Source organism: Aulonocara stuartgranti (genome assembly GCF_965226115.1).
Source record: "Aulonocara stuartgranti genome assembly, chromosome: 20".
Lineage (NCBI taxonomy): Eukaryota > Metazoa > Chordata > Actinopteri > Cichliformes > Cichlidae > Aulonocara > Aulonocara stuartgranti.
In genome coordinates this window covers 23,975,368-23,991,964 of record NC_138956.1, presented here as the reverse complement: position 1 = coordinate 23,991,964, position 16,597 = coordinate 23,975,368, and the positions used below count along the sequence as shown (strand labels likewise).

The 16,597-nt window shown below is 39.4% G+C and overlaps 2 protein-coding genes across 8 annotated transcripts; both read right to left on the bottom strand.

Annotated features, from left to right (window-relative positions):
* Window positions 1-3,448: 3,448 nt before the first annotated feature.
* On the bottom strand, window positions 3,449-6,388 carry mtg2 (mitochondrial ribosome-associated GTPase 2). Its single transcript, XM_082520194.1, has 6 exons — window positions 5,769-6,388; window positions 5,474-5,621; window positions 4,670-4,785; window positions 4,328-4,546; window positions 4,095-4,233; window positions 3,449-3,963 (listed from the first exon to the last, which is right to left on the bottom strand). Exons 1-6 carry the CDS (start codon window positions 5,997-5,999, stop codon window positions 3,590-3,592), a joined length of 1,227 nt encoding a protein of 408 aa, XP_082376320.1. The 5' UTR covers window positions 6,000-6,388; the 3' UTR covers window positions 3,449-3,589.
* Window positions 6,389-6,861: 473 nt separating this feature from the next.
* LOC309697950 (calcium-responsive transactivator-like) lies at window positions 6,862-15,934 on the bottom strand. Of its 7 annotated transcripts, none has more exons than XM_082520187.1 (11): window positions 15,753-15,934; window positions 14,959-15,035; window positions 14,781-14,865; window positions 14,465-14,597; window positions 13,771-14,028; window positions 12,852-13,016; window positions 11,112-11,213; window positions 10,509-10,601; window positions 10,293-10,412; window positions 10,064-10,191; window positions 6,862-8,847 (listed from the first exon to the last, which is right to left on the bottom strand). In XM_082520187.1, exons 1-11 carry the CDS (start codon window positions 15,819-15,821, stop codon window positions 8,821-8,823), a joined length of 1,257 nt encoding a protein of 418 aa, XP_082376313.1. In that variant the 5' UTR covers window positions 15,822-15,934; the 3' UTR covers window positions 6,862-8,820. The 7 variants fall into 7 exon arrangements, with proteins under 7 accessions (XP_082376313.1, XP_082376314.1, XP_082376315.1 ...); XM_082520188.1 differs by having other exon boundaries at window positions 13,780-14,028; XM_082520189.1 differs by lacking the exon at window positions 15,753-15,934 and adding an exon at window positions 15,607-15,712.
* Between the last annotated feature and the right edge of the window lie 663 nt (window positions 15,935-16,597).

Genomic DNA, 16,597 nt, shown 5'->3' with positions numbered 1-16,597 from the left:
GGCAGAGGTTTTAACAGTTTTCAAGTCTGAAGAATGGGAGTGTATGTTAACACAATGCCATAATTGTTAACTATGTAGGCCTCAATTAGCTTGTTAAATGTTAAAGTTAATGAGAGCACAATTAGAAAAGGACAGAAAACCTATGAATTGTTTGAAATGAGAAAGCATTTTCTCTCTAGAAACATGACAGTGTTGATTAGGTTTACAAAACTGTATCTGAACAAACCCTTCTGGAAAATGTCCTTTGAACAGACCAGACCAAGTCTGGTCATAAGAGGAAACTACAGAGAGCATCAGCATAAATGCTTCATACCAACTATCAAGCATAGTGTTTTGCAGCTCTTTCAAATAACCTATTTGAGGAGACCAGCAAAAGAACAAATTTATTCTGGAAAGTGATGTAAGTACCTCTTGTAAAGGTTCATCCCTACACTTAATTAAAAGTGGAGAAATTGCTGAGTGTGCTCTTCCTGACCTTGTTTTCCCAGGCTGGCAGCTAATCCTTCCCCAGAGGCATTTGATGATATACTGGGTCATTTAACACATCACTCTGACATCAGACACTGCTTTCAGTGCTGTATACATCTTATTGACATAGGAAGTAATAGACATAAGAAGCATAAGCAATACATATACATTTATCAAACTGTAGTTTTAAATCGAATTGCTTGGGTTACATTTTTGTTTTAAATTAACTTACCCAGAGATAAAGTAAAAAGGAAATAAAATCAGCTATGAGGTGTTACAGACTTCTTAACCTCTTGTTGGTTAAGAAAAAAGATCATATATAGCGAAATTCCGGTCTACTTGATCCTTGACTTACAACACCAAACAGGACACACTTATTATGCTAGCTCGTGAAGAAAACCGTTGTTAGCTAAAGAGAAAAAAAAATCTTTTTTTTCCCCCAGATGATGGTGAACAAACCTGAGTTGGAAGGTCTATTCATCTCTTGACCAGAAACAGGTTACAATGATATGGCAATAGAGCTGGGCGATATAAGATTTTTTCATATCACGATATGTTTTTTTCATTTCAGGCGATAAAGATATCTATTAGTAAGATTTAAATGTGCCGTTGCTCACAAGTAAAATGTGAAATAATCAGCAGCTTGTTTTTATTTAAATATTTATTTCCCATAATAAGTTCTTCCATTAAGCGGACGCGAATGGATGGATGAAGTTCAACAGGGTAGATGTACTTAAGGAACATGAGACTTTTTCAGATAAATAAAGGCAAATATTGCAAACTACACAAAAGGCAGCCGCTAAAGCGTTTAAGTTTCAAAATAGAACAAACGAAACAGACTAAATTGTCAATTCCACTTAGAAACAAAATATTAATTCTAAAAATAAATCTTAGTTTGTTTTACAGAAGAACAGACAAAACTGACTAACTTTTGTCAATATCAAATAAAGTGAGAACTAAAAGGAAATTCTCAATCTCTCCTTGTTGTATAGCTTAGCTTTTCAAACAGTTTTAACAGTTACTTTAGTCTGACAAAAGCCGAATGACGAATTAGCGCTTCCAGTCAGAGACTGAGGCTACGTCCACACGTAGACGGGTATTTTTGAAAACGGAGATTTTCCGTTTGTTTTAAAAAATAATCCCGTCCACACATAAAGGCAGAAATGAAGGAAAACGCTGCTATGAACATGCCAAAGCAGCAGGTGGCGCTAGATTCCTAACCGTGCAGAAATGTTGGCCAATCAGAAGTCTAGAAGCCTCGGTGGGAAAAAGTAAACAAAGCTGGGGCATAGAAGCAGAGCCGAGTCGTATGTGTGGAGGGACAGTAACTGTGTGTATATGTAAGCATTTAAACACTGCAGAGAGTAGAATTAACAGTAACAGTATTGTAGAAAATCATTTCACCGAAACAATAACGTGGCGCACAGTGTGACGCATGCACCAGTTCATTGTATTTCCAGACTTGCTTTCGGCACAATTTACAGTGCACGCTACTCTGTTTTTTGTCAGACTTGAAATAGCCGAAATACCTTCACACTACGGAACTTCTATGGCTCTTCCGTTCGACAATCTCTCCGGCATTGGAACCATCATCTGTTTTCTCTTCGGTAACCTTCGGTCACGCTCGGTTGATTTTTCTAGTCGGCACACTCATTCACCCGGGCGGTACGGTGGCTGGCTGCTTCACAAACAAATACACATGTGCGGCTTGGCACTTGTGCTGTATGTAACAAGTCACGCGACGTGACGCTGCGGCTGTGATTGGTTCGGCTCTGCGCTACTTAATTTGGATTGGCTGACCTTTTTTTTTTTTTTTTTTTTTTTTAAGAGGACAAGAGTGGCGAGGTCTATCGCGATAGTTTAATTTCTCTATCGAGTAAAAGTTATATCGCGATACATATCGTTATCGTTCTATCGCCCAGCTCTATATGGCAATTATTATTTGTGCCTGCAAACATTATCAAATCCTTTGTTAAAATTTAACTTTAAAAGTTGCAGCGCATCAGGGCTGTTTTTTGTTGATTCTTCCGCCCCCTGGTGGAGGTGCAGCTTTGTAAGTAAAAGCTTTTTTAATTATTTAAAAACCGCATTTAGACTTACAAATTGAATATAGCTTATTAACATGGTTTGTTTTGCGCAAAGTGCACAAAGAGCTATACCATATTATAGCTAGGAATGTGGCCCATTGCTTCCACATGAAAGGAGGACCAGACTTGATAATCAAATTATAAACATTATAAATTATAAACTCAGTCAACAACGTTTATCCAACTGGCTGTACTGATTTTATAATTAGCATTTTACAAATATCTCTCTCTCAAACTCCTTCTTCCCCTGGGCTTTTCGGACATAGTCTCTACTCTGACCAAGCATTTTGTATATATTTCTCCTGTTTGTTATTTATTCCTGCACAGTTGCTGCGGTGTACCCACAACGTACAATGACAATAATGGGCTATTTTACTCTGTTCAATTCAAAACTCATATAACGTTCACTGACAGAAAATTTAACACACATTTCTGAAACCACATCAGCTCCAGGAGAGAAAGCTGCAAGTCATATTTAGATTTACCCCAAAATATTAGTTTGTAGTGACACCACTTTCTAAAGATTTACACACACATACACAACCACCAATCTTTTTATGAGCTTGTAAAAATCAATTGAAGTTCCCTGCTCACCACAGTAACTGTACTAAGTTCTCCACAAACCCTCAGATGTCTTTACTTTGACTATATGGAGCTTTATTTACATAACTACCACTGAGGTTCAATAAAACATGACAAACATGCCCTCTGCTGGTTTAGCAAGGAATTCCATCTACTTTCAACTCTCAATAACTTTGTTCCTGACAAATCATATCTTAAAAAAAATTGATCAAGTAAAACTTAAAGGCAGCATTGAAAATCTCTTTTGCTGTTCATCTTTTATAAAATAATACATTTAAATATTGTATGTGTAAATACCATCATTAATTAAACACCAAACTCTTATGTTTTATTTATTATTTTATTTATTTATTGAGAAATTAAAATACTGACTAAATTGTCCAATATAAATATTCATCATACACATTTTCTATTAAGCAAGTAGCCAGTTTTTCCTACCATTGAATCTCCCTTCACCCATTACCTCCCCCTTGGATGTAGCCATCATACAACTCTCTCAGGTGGAGAATGAGCTCCTCTGTGTTTTGTCCTGTGAGAGCTGAAACAGGGATGACCCTCTGGGAAACGTGGCTTTTAAGAGTTTCCAGCTTTTCCTGGGCCTCAGATAGGTCCATTTTGTTGGCTATGATAGCCTGAGGCCGCTGGGACAGTCCAGGTTCATACTGGTCCAGTTCATAACGCAAATGTTGGAGCTGGGTCCAGGGCTCTTGAGCCGACAAGTCCAGAACAAAAAGGAGGAAACGACAGCGCTCTATGTGGCGCAAGAAGGAGATTCCTAAGCCTCGATTTAGATGGGCTCCTCGAATAATCCCTGGGATGTCAGCAACTGCATAAAGTTAAGATAAAAAAAAAAAAATCACAACATCATTCAACTTTATCATACTGTAATATACTATAATAATAACCTTTTTTTTCTCCTACAATAGACAATTAGAATCTTTGCTTAAAACCACCCACCTGCAACTTGCTCATGATCCCTGTACTTGACTATGCCCACATGAGGATTGAGAGTTGTAAAAGGGTAAGCAGCCACAGCAGGTCTAGCATTGGTGATGGCTCTCAACAGAGATGATTTCCCAGCGTTTGGAAAGCCAACCTGATGGGATGAAAGAGAATAAAAACACTTCAATACATCTGCATTGATGAAAAGTCTGACGCCAGTTTTCTCTTCAGAAACAGGGTCTGCTCACAAGTCCAGCATGTGCCATGGTACGAAGCTCCAGTTGAAGGAGCCGCTCCTGGCCTGTTATTCCAGGAGTAGCTGTCATTGGAGAACGGTTTTCATTTGACAGAAAGAATCTGTTCCCTTTCCCTCCAGCCCCTCCAAATGCAGCAAGATACTCCTGACCATGCTCAGTCATGTCCAGTATGGTTTTGCCCAGCTCCTTGACTACAGTTCCTAATGGTACCTTTACAGATTTAAAAAAGCAAACACACACACACAAAAAAAACATCACAGGAGAGGTTAAGTAAGGTCAGGCCAGACTCATGATCAAAGTGGGTGCCATTTATGATGAAATGCAGGGACTCACACGAATGTAGGTTGGGCTGCCATTCCGACCATAACAGTTCTTGCTGCCTCCCGATTCCCCATCCTCCCCCTTGTAAAGTGGAACTACTTGTGCTAATGATTTGACAAAGCGGTCAGCTGAAAGCAGACAAAAAAGGAATACGTATAAAAGCATGAAGAAACTCATTCTTATTGAAGAATTTATTGTCCATTTGATCCTGGCTTTGGTTCCTGTCTATACACACTCACCGGCCACTTCATTAGGTACACCAGGTGCTCATTAAAACATATATTTAATCAGATGGCAACATCTTAATGTATAAAACATCTTGACACAGTCAAGACCAATTGCTCAAGTTTAAACAGAGCACCATATGGCGAAGAAACATGACTTAAGTTGCTTTGAATGTGACTGGATTGTTGGTGCCAGGAGGGCTGGTGTGAGTATTTTAGAAACTTGTTTACTGGAATTTTCCAGCACAATGGTCTCAAAGATTTATACATAACAGTCTTGAAAAGAGAAAATATCCAGTGAGCAGCAGTTCTCAGCAGGTGAAGATGCCTTGTTGATTTCAGAGGTCAGAGGTGAGCTGATAGGAAGACAACCTGCTGAACCTTGAAGCAGTTGGGCTACAGCAGCATAAAAACTACATCGGGCGCCACTCCTGCCAGCTAAGAGCAAAAAGCTGAGGCTTCAATTCACACAGGCTCACAGAAACTGAACAACGGAAGATTGAAAAATTACCGTATGTTTGCTCTTGAGAGTATATTGACTTCTACATAGCAAATAGTGCAAATAAACATTCCTGTAACCAATCAAACTTACCCTTTATAATGATGCTTCCTCCGTCACCTCCATTCCCTCCATCCGGTCCACCCCACTCTTTCCGAGGCTCACTGTGAAAGCTGCTGGCCCCTTTACCCCCTGACCCAGCCACCAGCTTCACACGGCGGTGGTCCACAAAGTGACGGGTCTGTGAGGCGCAAAAAGAAGCAATGTCACAGTAGAGTGAACCATGCTTACGACTCTGATAGTCTCCACGACAGGTGTGTTTATGCTTTGTAAATATGCAAATATCCTGAGAAATAAGACGTGTAAAATACGCTTTAACGTAACATACCAGTTTCTTTTCAGACAGCTCCCTTTTCTTGGAGTTTCCGCGGACTTTGGTGCACAGTGTACTCGAGGTGCTGACATCTCTGACACCGCCGACTTTCCTACTACAAGTCACAGAACTGAGTGTGAGGGGGCTCAGCTCACCTCTTTCGACCTTTTGTTCGAAAATACATCTTAAAAGTAATTCCGAGGATGGTCGGCGAGGGATTTTAAATCGAGACAACGCTGCCAACATTATAGCGTTCAACAAACAGACACCGGTTACAGTTTTAAAGTAGCTAAAAGCGATCTGTCAATGTCACGTCGACCGTTTACGTTAATACGCATCTCCACCAGCGTGATAAACAGGAAACTATCGGGGAACTAGGTAAGGGTTTATAAAATCTAAACGTCCATTCATGGATTTCCCTTGTATATGTATAATTATTTGGCGTTTCCAAAACGATCGCAACTACCCATCACACGTTTACCGACTACGACCAACACATGTACGGAAGCCCCACCGGTCAAAATCAGTCTTTGCCGTTGCTTTGCGGTCCACTACCGCCACCTGCTGTGCTACAAAAGAAAAGGAAACCCCATACCTGAACCGCCAAAGAACTCATATTTTCAACTCAAAACTCTAAAATGTGTCTACCTTAACAAAAAAAAGGGCTCCTGAAGTTTGGTTGTGACCTAACCATGTTGCAATCTACACATGATGGAGACTTTATTAAGTAAACCTTACAAGTACCAGGTTGAAACCCCCTTTTGCCTTTAAAATTGCCTTACTTCTTCTTTGAATAGATTTAAAAAGCTGCCTTCCTCTTAGCTCAAAGCAGTTTGGCCATTCTTCTCTGGCGACATTTTTACTCTGAATTGCTCTTCACTGGATATTTTCTCTTTTTGAGACCCTTCTTTGGAAACCCTAGAGATGGCCCACCAGGCACCAGCAACTACAAAGTAAAGAAATCACATTTCTTCCTCATTCTGATGCTTGGCTTAAACCTGAGCATATTAAGTTGTCTAAATTATTGCCTAGTAATCTGAAGAACAGGTGTGCCTAATGAAGTGACCAATGAGCATACAATGAAATATTAAAGAATCTCTGACTCACGTTCAGATGACAAAATCCAGACACACAAAAGGTGAATGTCAATTTATTTTTGTATAGCAAATAGTAACAAAAGACAGCAGAAAAGATCAGGCGATGCAGTCTTACAATAGATAAGTAGATAACATTCATATTTGGATTATGCACATCAAACTCTCCTTCTCGCACATCCACACACACCGACACGCACACTAACAAGGCATACCACCCATGAGTGATGACACACTACGTAGAACTGGAAAACAACTTGCCGCACATGTTTGGTTCACAGTAAAAATGAGAAACTGATACCAATTTAGAGACGCCTGTGATTGTCAGTGTTGAGTGGTACATAGTTAATCAGCTGTTTGACAGCCAGGTATCTCCCATCCTTGATAACCCCTGCAGAATGACCACAGTTGTTGTGTTATTCTTCCCCTCTGAGGTAAGTTGAGTTACAACAAGATGTTATAACAGAATACTGCTAAGTTGGACCCTCACAACCACAGAAATAAAAAAAAAAGTTGTCTGATTTCTTTTTAACTAAATAAACAAAGAAATAACTTGCAGATAGATCGATCGATAATAAATATGAAAAAGGTAAATTCTTGTACATGTACAAAAATTATACTGCTGCAACAATTGTATTATTTTTCTTACATGAATTCCTTGATCTAATACAAATAATAGCAATAAAAAAATTACAAAGAAAAAAACTGCTAAAGTAGTAAGATTTATGTTTGATATATTCACATATCTGCCTCTAAGTCACGTAAATAAAGAAGTAATATTCTTAAATAGTCTATCACATTCTGTTCTTTTCCTGTAACATAACACTGAATAATTTGAGACAAACGATCTCTGTCTTTATCACAGCTGTATGTAAAAAAACAAAACAAACAAACAAACAAAAAAAACTACATATAATCACGTAAAGTTCACCGTAAGAGCCAACCTCAACATGACTGACGGAGCTGAGTGTATTGCACTTATTGAAGTTGAGGTGCAGGACATGTTACTGTTCTGTTCCTGTGTTACTTTGGCTTTTTGAGTATCATCTCTTAAAAACAGCCTGAATCACGCTACGATACAAAATATTAGACAATACATACACTGTCACTGTAAAATAAAGTGCAGACAAAGTGGCAATGCAATTTTATGTAAAAATCATTACTTTATGGCATCAGAGCGCAACACTCCTTACCTCTGCACAGACGCTATAAGCCGGCGCAGAGCGATGCCACTCAAAATATAGTGTCAAAAATACTACCACGATGTAAGATTATCATGGACAATGATACACATTGTTAAGTTTTCGTCTGTCAACTATCTATTATGTCGATTACCTCAGCAAGACATATGTAGAGAGTGAAAACACATAATGTTATACCACACAGCAACACATCACAGTTTGACTAACACAGACAAACCCCATGATCAAGTCAGGTTTAACGACCAACATTTTCACCTTTTTTTAAGGATGTACCATGAGATATAACAGTGTTTATACCAGGAATAAGAGCAAGATTTATAGTCTTCTATCAAATATCAAAGAATATTCTCTTCAAGGCTAATAAGCTTTTTTTTTGTACTCCCACAGTCTCACTTGCGCTGTGCACCAAAAATAAAATAACATCAAAAGCTCTTAAAACAATAAAGGTAGGGGACAGAGAACAAGTTTATTTGTGCATGTGGCTGAGGTGCATGTGACAACTCCACAGCGCCCTTTTTAGTAGCTTGTATAGAATGGTTACATTAACTGCCTTGGTTTTGCAAGCACCACAACCAGCTACAACCCTGTTGAAATTAAAACGGAGGAGGGAAGCATCACATTTGACTGGATTAATTATTTTAGCTAGAATGATGATTAATGAGAGGATAATAAATCTGATGGCAGCCTGATCTAATCCATAGCTGAGCCCAGTTCATTACTGTTGAATGTTCCATCGCACATTTTCTTCCACCAGCAAAACATTGTGCTGCCTCATTGCTGATAATTTCCATATTGACCCTGAAATTAGAAAAAATATATGTTTAATTGGATTTATTTATTTATATACTGCTTAAAGTTGTGGTTGGACATTTACATATACTCATCATGGGCATAAATTTAAAGACAATATTTGGTTTTTAGTTATTTTTTGAACTGTTCTTTTTGGTGGAATGACTCTAACATACATCTTCAAGATGTAGACCGATACTTAAAACAATGGGAAATGTCTGGGAAACTCTAAAGTGGAGATCTAAAAAGGAGAATTGTAGATTTAATCAAGTTGGGACGGTCTCTTAGAACCAATTCAAAACAGCTGTAGATTTCAGGATCATTAATTCAAACAATTATAAATAAATATAAATTATTCAGATGTGTCACGACTTTGCCAGGATCTGGAAGAAGACCAAAATGTCACCCTCAGATGAGAGGAAATTATTTAGGATATTCAGAAACAACCCAGGGAATTCCCAAGGTTCAAACATGAAATGAACTGGAATCTGCAAATCTGAAAATCTTTGGACTATGCTTAAAAGGTTCTCTGCTGGGAAACCAGCCAATTTAAATTAACTCCACCAGTTCTGCCAATGAGAGCAGCCAAATACTGAACTTGGATTATGTCAGAAGCTTGTTGATGGCTACTAGAAGTGTCTGGTTGAGGTGTAAATTGCTAAAGAACATTTAACCAAATACTACTGGAGATGTAGGTATATATTTTAGTCTGTATATAACATTTTGAGCCTGTGTGGATTACAGAAAACCCAAAAATTATTTCAAAGATGTGCACCCAATTCTTGGTTTTTAAGTCATTAAAGAAGCATGTACATAAGAACAAGTTATTCATTAAAGATGCATGCTCTCCACCGTGGGAAATGAACAGTTACACCATATTCATGCTGATGATGAATGCATGTAAACGTCTGACCACAACTGTCTGCATGGTGCTTTCAGAGTATATGTTTCTATTAGTACTAAAACAGACACACACTACAACATCTTTTTTTACTTCACTGGTCCTACATGAATCTGATTTTCTGTTGCTCTGTGTAATTATATAAGGAAACAGGAAACAGTGTTTTAGATCATGGTCAAATTCAATTACAATCCTTTGAGACAAAGGGGGTCTAGCAAGGTCCTGTGTTATTTTATTACTCTTGTTTCGTGCACAGACTTGTGCCAGTATGTCTATACCTAAATAATACATACATTTTGCTTTAAGTTAAAACATCTCATGTACCTGTTCATAGGAGAACGGCCTCTGCGTCTGCGCTCCAGGGCCTCCCTGGGAAGATCGGTAGGATCCATACTGTTGGCTTTGACTCTGCTGATACTGAGAATATTGAGATGATCCTCCCTGGACTGGACCTGTAGCACAGGAGTTCAATTAGGTGGATGTTTTCAGTTATTTTATGTGCGTGTTTAAATTTGCCTGGATGCACAAAAACGACTGTATGAGTCACTCTCACCATATCCCTGGGGCTGTCCACTGTAGCCTTGTTGAGAAGAGTACTGCTGTTGGCTGAAGGCTTGCTGCTGGCCAGAGCTCTGTTGATACTGGGCCTGCTGTTGACTGTACTGAGAGTTCCCTGGAGGTAGACATATCAGATGCACATTACTATAGTTAAGTATTTATTTAAACAATAAAATATAGAAATGCAATTTAAATTAAGAAATGTTATTACCTCCTTCATAGTAATGTTGTGAGGATTCATCAAATGATCTATCATACCCTTGTTCCCCATAAGAGGACTGTTGATATGAATACTCCCCGTGACCTGCAGAGAACACGATTCAACACATGCAAAAACTCCTCTGCTAAGGCAAAATCCAGTGACAGACGAAAGAGAAGTTATTATTTGCAGGTTGCAGCTGAAACATTCATAATAAATGTCTGTCAACAAATTTTCACACGAACACCATTTTGCCAGCCTTTTCACTTCAACGTATTACACAAAGCATTTTTTTTTTTTTTAAAAACCACCCCAGATGAAGTTTGAGCTCTCTCTGTGACACGCTGCTATATCGCTCTCTGAAATCTGAAATTTCGGCACACCAAAGGGGACAGTATGGACACAGACACAGTGGCAGAAAATAGACCAATGTCAGAGTTTTCAATTTTTTTTTCATTACTTTTGTCTCCCACAGTGAAAAGTTGGGAGGAAGAGCTTCAGCAATAAATCTGGCTCAGGCCTGTAGGACAGTGCTAAAGGGAAATGGAATGACCTACAATGCGGGTTGTGTGTTTGAAAGCTGTGTGTATGAAGTTTATGGATGTGCACGATTACCATCAGGGTAATACTGCTGGTTTATGGGCTCGCTGGAGCTCTGAGTGTGTCCATACTGCTCTCCGTAGAACTCGTCTTGTCCCATGTACTGCTGTGCAGATCCTGCAAGACAGGTAAGACCATGATTGGTTAAACAACTGGTCAAACCAACTGGCCATGTGTTGGACATGGCTGTGGCCAGGAGAACTAAAAATAGCTTAAAATAAAAATAATTAATATTACAGTAATGATGTTTTATAACTTATGTGTAAATAGAGTACTGTACAAGTCACTGAAAATGATTTTCAATAGATTAAATTGATAATATTAAATAAAAATAATATGAAGGAAGATTTATTTTTTTATCCAAATTTTAGATTTAGTAATTGAAGTGAAACAATTGCACTGCTTGGTTGAATGAAAAATGCATGATATGCAATTTTTGAAGATAAAGTGTGAAGTACAGAAGGTCTGTTATTCTGGAAAATTAGGATTTGTTTGGTGGTGGTGTGCAGAAACTCCAGATTCCACTTCCGTTTTGTTTTTTTTATCTGAACTGGATCTTAGAGAATAAAAAAAATTACAAAATAACAAGTACTCTGAAAACTGCAACAAAAGTCAGCATAGTCTAATCTCCCTTCAATCTACAACAAAGCCAAAAATTCCATACAAAGATGGGCAGAATCACAGAAAGCACTCATACCAAAGCAATCTAAAACATACAGTTGTGGTCAGAAGTTTATATTCACTCACCATGGGCAGATGCCATGCAAATTTCAGGGTTTTGATGATTTTTCTGGGGTGGAATGATTGTACAACATACATCTTTAATTCAATAAATTCAGATTCACACAGGTTCAGACAGGTTACAATATATACATACATCCACACTAATATTTGGTTTCAGTTTCATTAAATTAACAACAAGTGCACTAAAGACAACTGATTGCTGTACAATCATTCCAAGAACAGTTCAGAGAAATCATTCAAATCATTTGAAACACCAGATTACCATGACATCCATGTCCATGATGAGTGCATATAAACTTCTCACCACAACTGTACATGTCTTTTGCACTTCCAGATATGACCAATTAGCTATAGATAATCAAAATATCCCTTCCAGCTGCTGCACAACCAAAGGCTGGTGGGAAATCCACACAGCTTAACCATGGACACAATATTCCTGTAACACACATCTATCTGGAAGCACTTCACACTATAATGCAATAGGGTACGGCCTGTTGCACTGGAATTAGTATCACATGCTTCTTCTAAATCTAAGTTACTACATGCCTTCAAAGCCTGCACCCTTTGAAAGACACAAAGGGACAGAGTGGAGCTATTATTAGGCACGCACTGACATTGCAAGTTAGGTGATTTACAGAGATGGGAACTTAAAGTGACACAAGTGATACATCTCCAGGCTACTTCTTAAAGTTACAGGAAGGCAACTAGAGCCTACACAATTCCAGATGTCTAATATCACTCTCGTTTTATAATCTTGGAACATCATACTACCAATACTACCTACTTATCAGGGGCTTTTGCAGCAACTATGGCTTTCATCTCAATCCATCTCAAAACTTAGATACTGGCAACCACCGTCACACTTGGAAGACCTGGAAAACTATTCGCCAGACATTCAGGTGTTCACACACAACCACCCACACAAGTGTACATAAGTACACAAATCAGTCCAAATAAACTCACTGAAACAACAGCCATACCAAAGCAGCATAAAGAAATCTTGCCACCTACCTTGCTGAGAAGAGCGGTAGGATCCCATGGGCCTCTGAGACATCATGCTGTTTCCTTGACTGCCCTGACCCATCATGCCCATAGCCTGCTGTCCCTGATAATGTTGCCCCCCAGCTTGGGCTGAGGAGTAGTGTGGTGTGGCAGACTGCTGGTGCATCATGGAGACTGTGGAGGAGGTGGGATTATTTGGGGGGAGGGGGAGATCTTGTACATTAATATATAGAGATAAACTTCATCTATAATGCTGATAAATCCTGCTTATGCTTCAGAATGCACAGCCTTCTGGAGCATAAGCAGAATTTCCAGATCTGAGCCTGACAGAAATGTGTATAGTTACACAAACAAACAAATGTAGAAGGAGGTCCAAGGCAATCAGGACACAAGAGGAAAGCCAAAAGGGATCCATAGCATACAGCAGTCAAGGGTCTTTTAAAAAAATATCTTTAAAGAAATGCTTTCAAGATGCTGCTTTAAGTGTAAACAAAGCCAGCGAAGTCAGCGCATTAACAGAAGTACGATAAATACACACGGACATCCAGGGAAAGGAGGGGTGCATCTCAAAAAGTAGGAGAAGTTAAACCTGAAGCAAAGGGAAGAAGGAGGGAGGCAGGACACCTCACTGATGAACTGAATGTGTTTCGTATTTGTCTGTTACACAGGAGGAAAGTTTAAGATATGCATGCAAGCATGTTTTTTATGCAAGCTCAAAAGGGGCACAGCTACCATGTACAGTATTTCACCCTGAAAACTTGAAAAGATTATTTTCATCATTCCCATCCTCTAAATGCCAAATCTTGTATAATACACATAAACAAGTAAAAAACAAGTACGGCATCTTGCATCTCGAGAGATGGTAACTCCTGACTATCAGATCATGATGGTTTAGAGACCAATTCCTGATGACTGGGCTTTACGATACCTGGCTCACCTTGGTTGGAATGCATGTTGAGGTTGCTGCGGGAGGAGGAAGAAGAGGATGAGGATGTGGAGGAAGAAGAGGAGGAAGAGCCATAACCAGGCCCAGGGCCCTGGATCATGCTGCCCTGGGAGGAGGGCGCAGCGTGGCTGTACCCAGGGACCGAGCTGCCATAGCTGCTTGCTGGCAGGCTGAGGGAGGTGGAGGGAATAGCCGACTGCACCTGACCAGACTGCTGCTGCATGGGGGCATGGTTGGGCCCTGACAACACACACGCACAGTCAGAGCAGCCACCACACATTCCCCTGTGGTGCCATGTCATGTTAACCACGGCCCCACATTCAGTTCATCTTCACAGGAGACGTGCATGGTTGAACAAAGGTAGAGTAACGCACGTTAAGGATGTGTGTATATTTTTTTCACAAGAAGAGGGAATATAGTAACATAACTGTGAAACAATCTGACTCATTGGCTGAACTTAAAACCACAGATACTTAAAGGCAATGAAGCAATATAGAAGTGCGGGCACTGTGGCAGACAAGACATGGTACTGTGTCAGCAGACAAACATGCAACTAAGTCAGAATCAGACGAGCAAGCAAGACACTGGACAGACAACAAAATCGGGAGGCATCTTTGGGCTGAAATAAGTGATTCAGGGCTTATCTGTAAAACACAGGTATGCAATTAACTCTCACCATTACTCATTTGGCTCTGCATCATTGATGTCGGGGGCAGTGCTGGTCCCATGTTGTCATTGAGGTTACTTTGAGCATGTCCCCCACTCTGGCCCATCCCTCCAGGACCCAAAGACATACTGGAAGTCGGAGGCTAAAGGTGTAGAGACGTAATATTTAAGTAGTGGCAGTCATAAATGATATGCAGTTCATTTTTTTCACACTGTATTTATATGCATCTATTTTCTGTTTTCGATTAATGTTCTATTTTCTCAGTGGACACAGTGTATACTTATATTTCATAGTTGCCATTACTGGAGTCACAAATCACACTTACCGCAGGTAGTAATGACTGCATGTTCTGATTTGAATCAGCTATTGTGGCCAAGTAAACAAGATTTCTGTGCAGGATCTGCTGATACCTGGAGGAGGAAGAAGAAGAAAACCAGTCTTAATTGTGCTATGCTTTGATATTTAGCAGGTATTGGTCAGGGAGGAAAGAAAAAAACACTTACTGTGTGCATTCAGCCGTCTTGCCTTTGCTTTGGTAATCCATTATGCACTGTATTAAATGATGATTTTCATCCAGCATCTTTGGAAAATAATAAAACAACTTCATTCCACTGTATCTGAAGTCCTATAAGTGTATAGTAAATTATTAACTAACAAATACTCTATTAAAACAGTGCTGTGCTTGATTCTCAGAACTTTATCCAGCCCTTGAGTGTTTTTTTCTGGGTCATCTTTTTCATTTTCTTTTTATATAACAGAGCCAAAAGAAGAACTCATTTTTCACTGTCTTTATTTAGGACGCCGGTTGAAAGTCTGGCTTTCAAGGATAGGGTTTACGTTTTACTTTCGCGCTAAACGGTTCAATCAAGGATAAAAGCGGTGCCCTAGGACATATACTGTAACACCTGCCTTCAATTTCAATCTATAGCCTACTTAATTAAACACCAGGGCAGAGCTGCTGCTTTGAGAATTCTTGTTAACCATCTTGCGAGGAAATAAAACTGATTTCCAATTTCTCACACAAAAATATTCCCATTCGTCTCAAAATATCTGCGAGGATGACAGACAGCATCACCAAGAAAGCAGAGATCCAGCCGGCGTTAAGCCGAGCGCTCGTCTACATCACCGCGATGGCTTTGTTTGGTTCGCACCTTCAATTGACTGTAACGTTCCAATACCAGTTGCCATTTCTTTGATATTCACCACTGGCTACTTTCTCTGCACTGGAGGGGGATCACATACTCCCATGCTAGAATATCTAAATAGAAATGTCGCGACGTTTTAGGATTTTTTTTACCTTTTGAATGGTTTGCTGTGTCACCTCCCCTTTACTTCTGGGGCGCGCCGATGAAAACGCCACCGACATTTTGTCATATGGGAAATAAAAGAGCCGCTTTTATTCTAATATTTATTATCTCGAGCGCAGCCTTCTATTTGGTTACATAGTTTCTCCATTACCAGGAATAGGGGTACTGACCAAACCAGAGCCATGTCGCGAAAGATGGAAAATTAGAAAACACTTGACTTATCTGAATGGCATTAAACAGGATTTCCCTTAAGCTATTATTTATTATCTGCGTGCAAATAATTACATGCATATAAAGGGATATGATGGTAAGGGACAAATCCCTCTCCCTCAGATTTTGGTATAGTCCAGGCAGTGAGTAGCCTACCACTTTCCCCTCACTGTAGACGGGGTATCGTTTGATTCAAGAAAGCAGTCTGCTTGGAGCACACGCTGCTCAGTGCGCAAAACCTTTAAGGATCAGCTGTAGCCAAAGTTGCTTTCAGCATTTCAGGAAATGTGAGAATCCCACCGTTCACTGTGGAGTGTTTACTTTTTAACAACAGCACTTGCCCCTCACGTGCTGAATCAGGGAACGTGTAATCTTATAATTCAGTGTGACATTTACGCTTTTTAAATTTTTATTGCCAGTTTATATAATCGAATCTTGAATATATTGCAAACGTTATTTAAAGGAGTGATCCTTCTTAAAAGGACAAAGAAACAGCCATAGAACACAGATACTATCCCAGATTATTTATAATTAGGATTGTACAACTAAGAATTTTTAAATGCTTACTTGTGCAACAAAATGTCTTTTAGTCTCATAACAGGTGTATCAGCACATCCATTTTATT

Coding starts and splice junctions, on each gene's coding strand:
- mtg2 (XM_082520194.1), bottom strand. CDS start 5,999: ATGTTGGCAGCGTTGTCTCGATTTAAAATCCCTCGCCGACCATCCTCG. Junction 4,786..5,473: donor AGGAAGCATCATTATAAAGG/GTAAGTTTGATT, acceptor GTCTGCTTTCAG/CTGACCGCTTTGTCAAATCA. Junction 4,547..4,669: donor GCAGCCCAACCTACATTCGT/GTGAGTCCCTGC, acceptor AAATCTGTAAAG/GTACCATTAGGAACTGTAGT.
- LOC309697950 (XM_082520187.1), bottom strand. CDS start 15,821: ATGTCGGTGGCGTTTTCATCGGCGCGCCCCAGAAGTAAAGGGGAGGTG. Junction 14,029..14,464: donor GCAGAGCCAAATGAGTAATG/GTGAGAGTTAAT, acceptor GTGTGTTGTCAG/GGCCCAACCATGCCCCCATG. Junction 10,602..11,111: donor CCAGCAGTATTACCCTGATG/GTAATCGTGCAC, acceptor TGTTCTCTGCAG/GTCACGGGGAGTATTCATAT.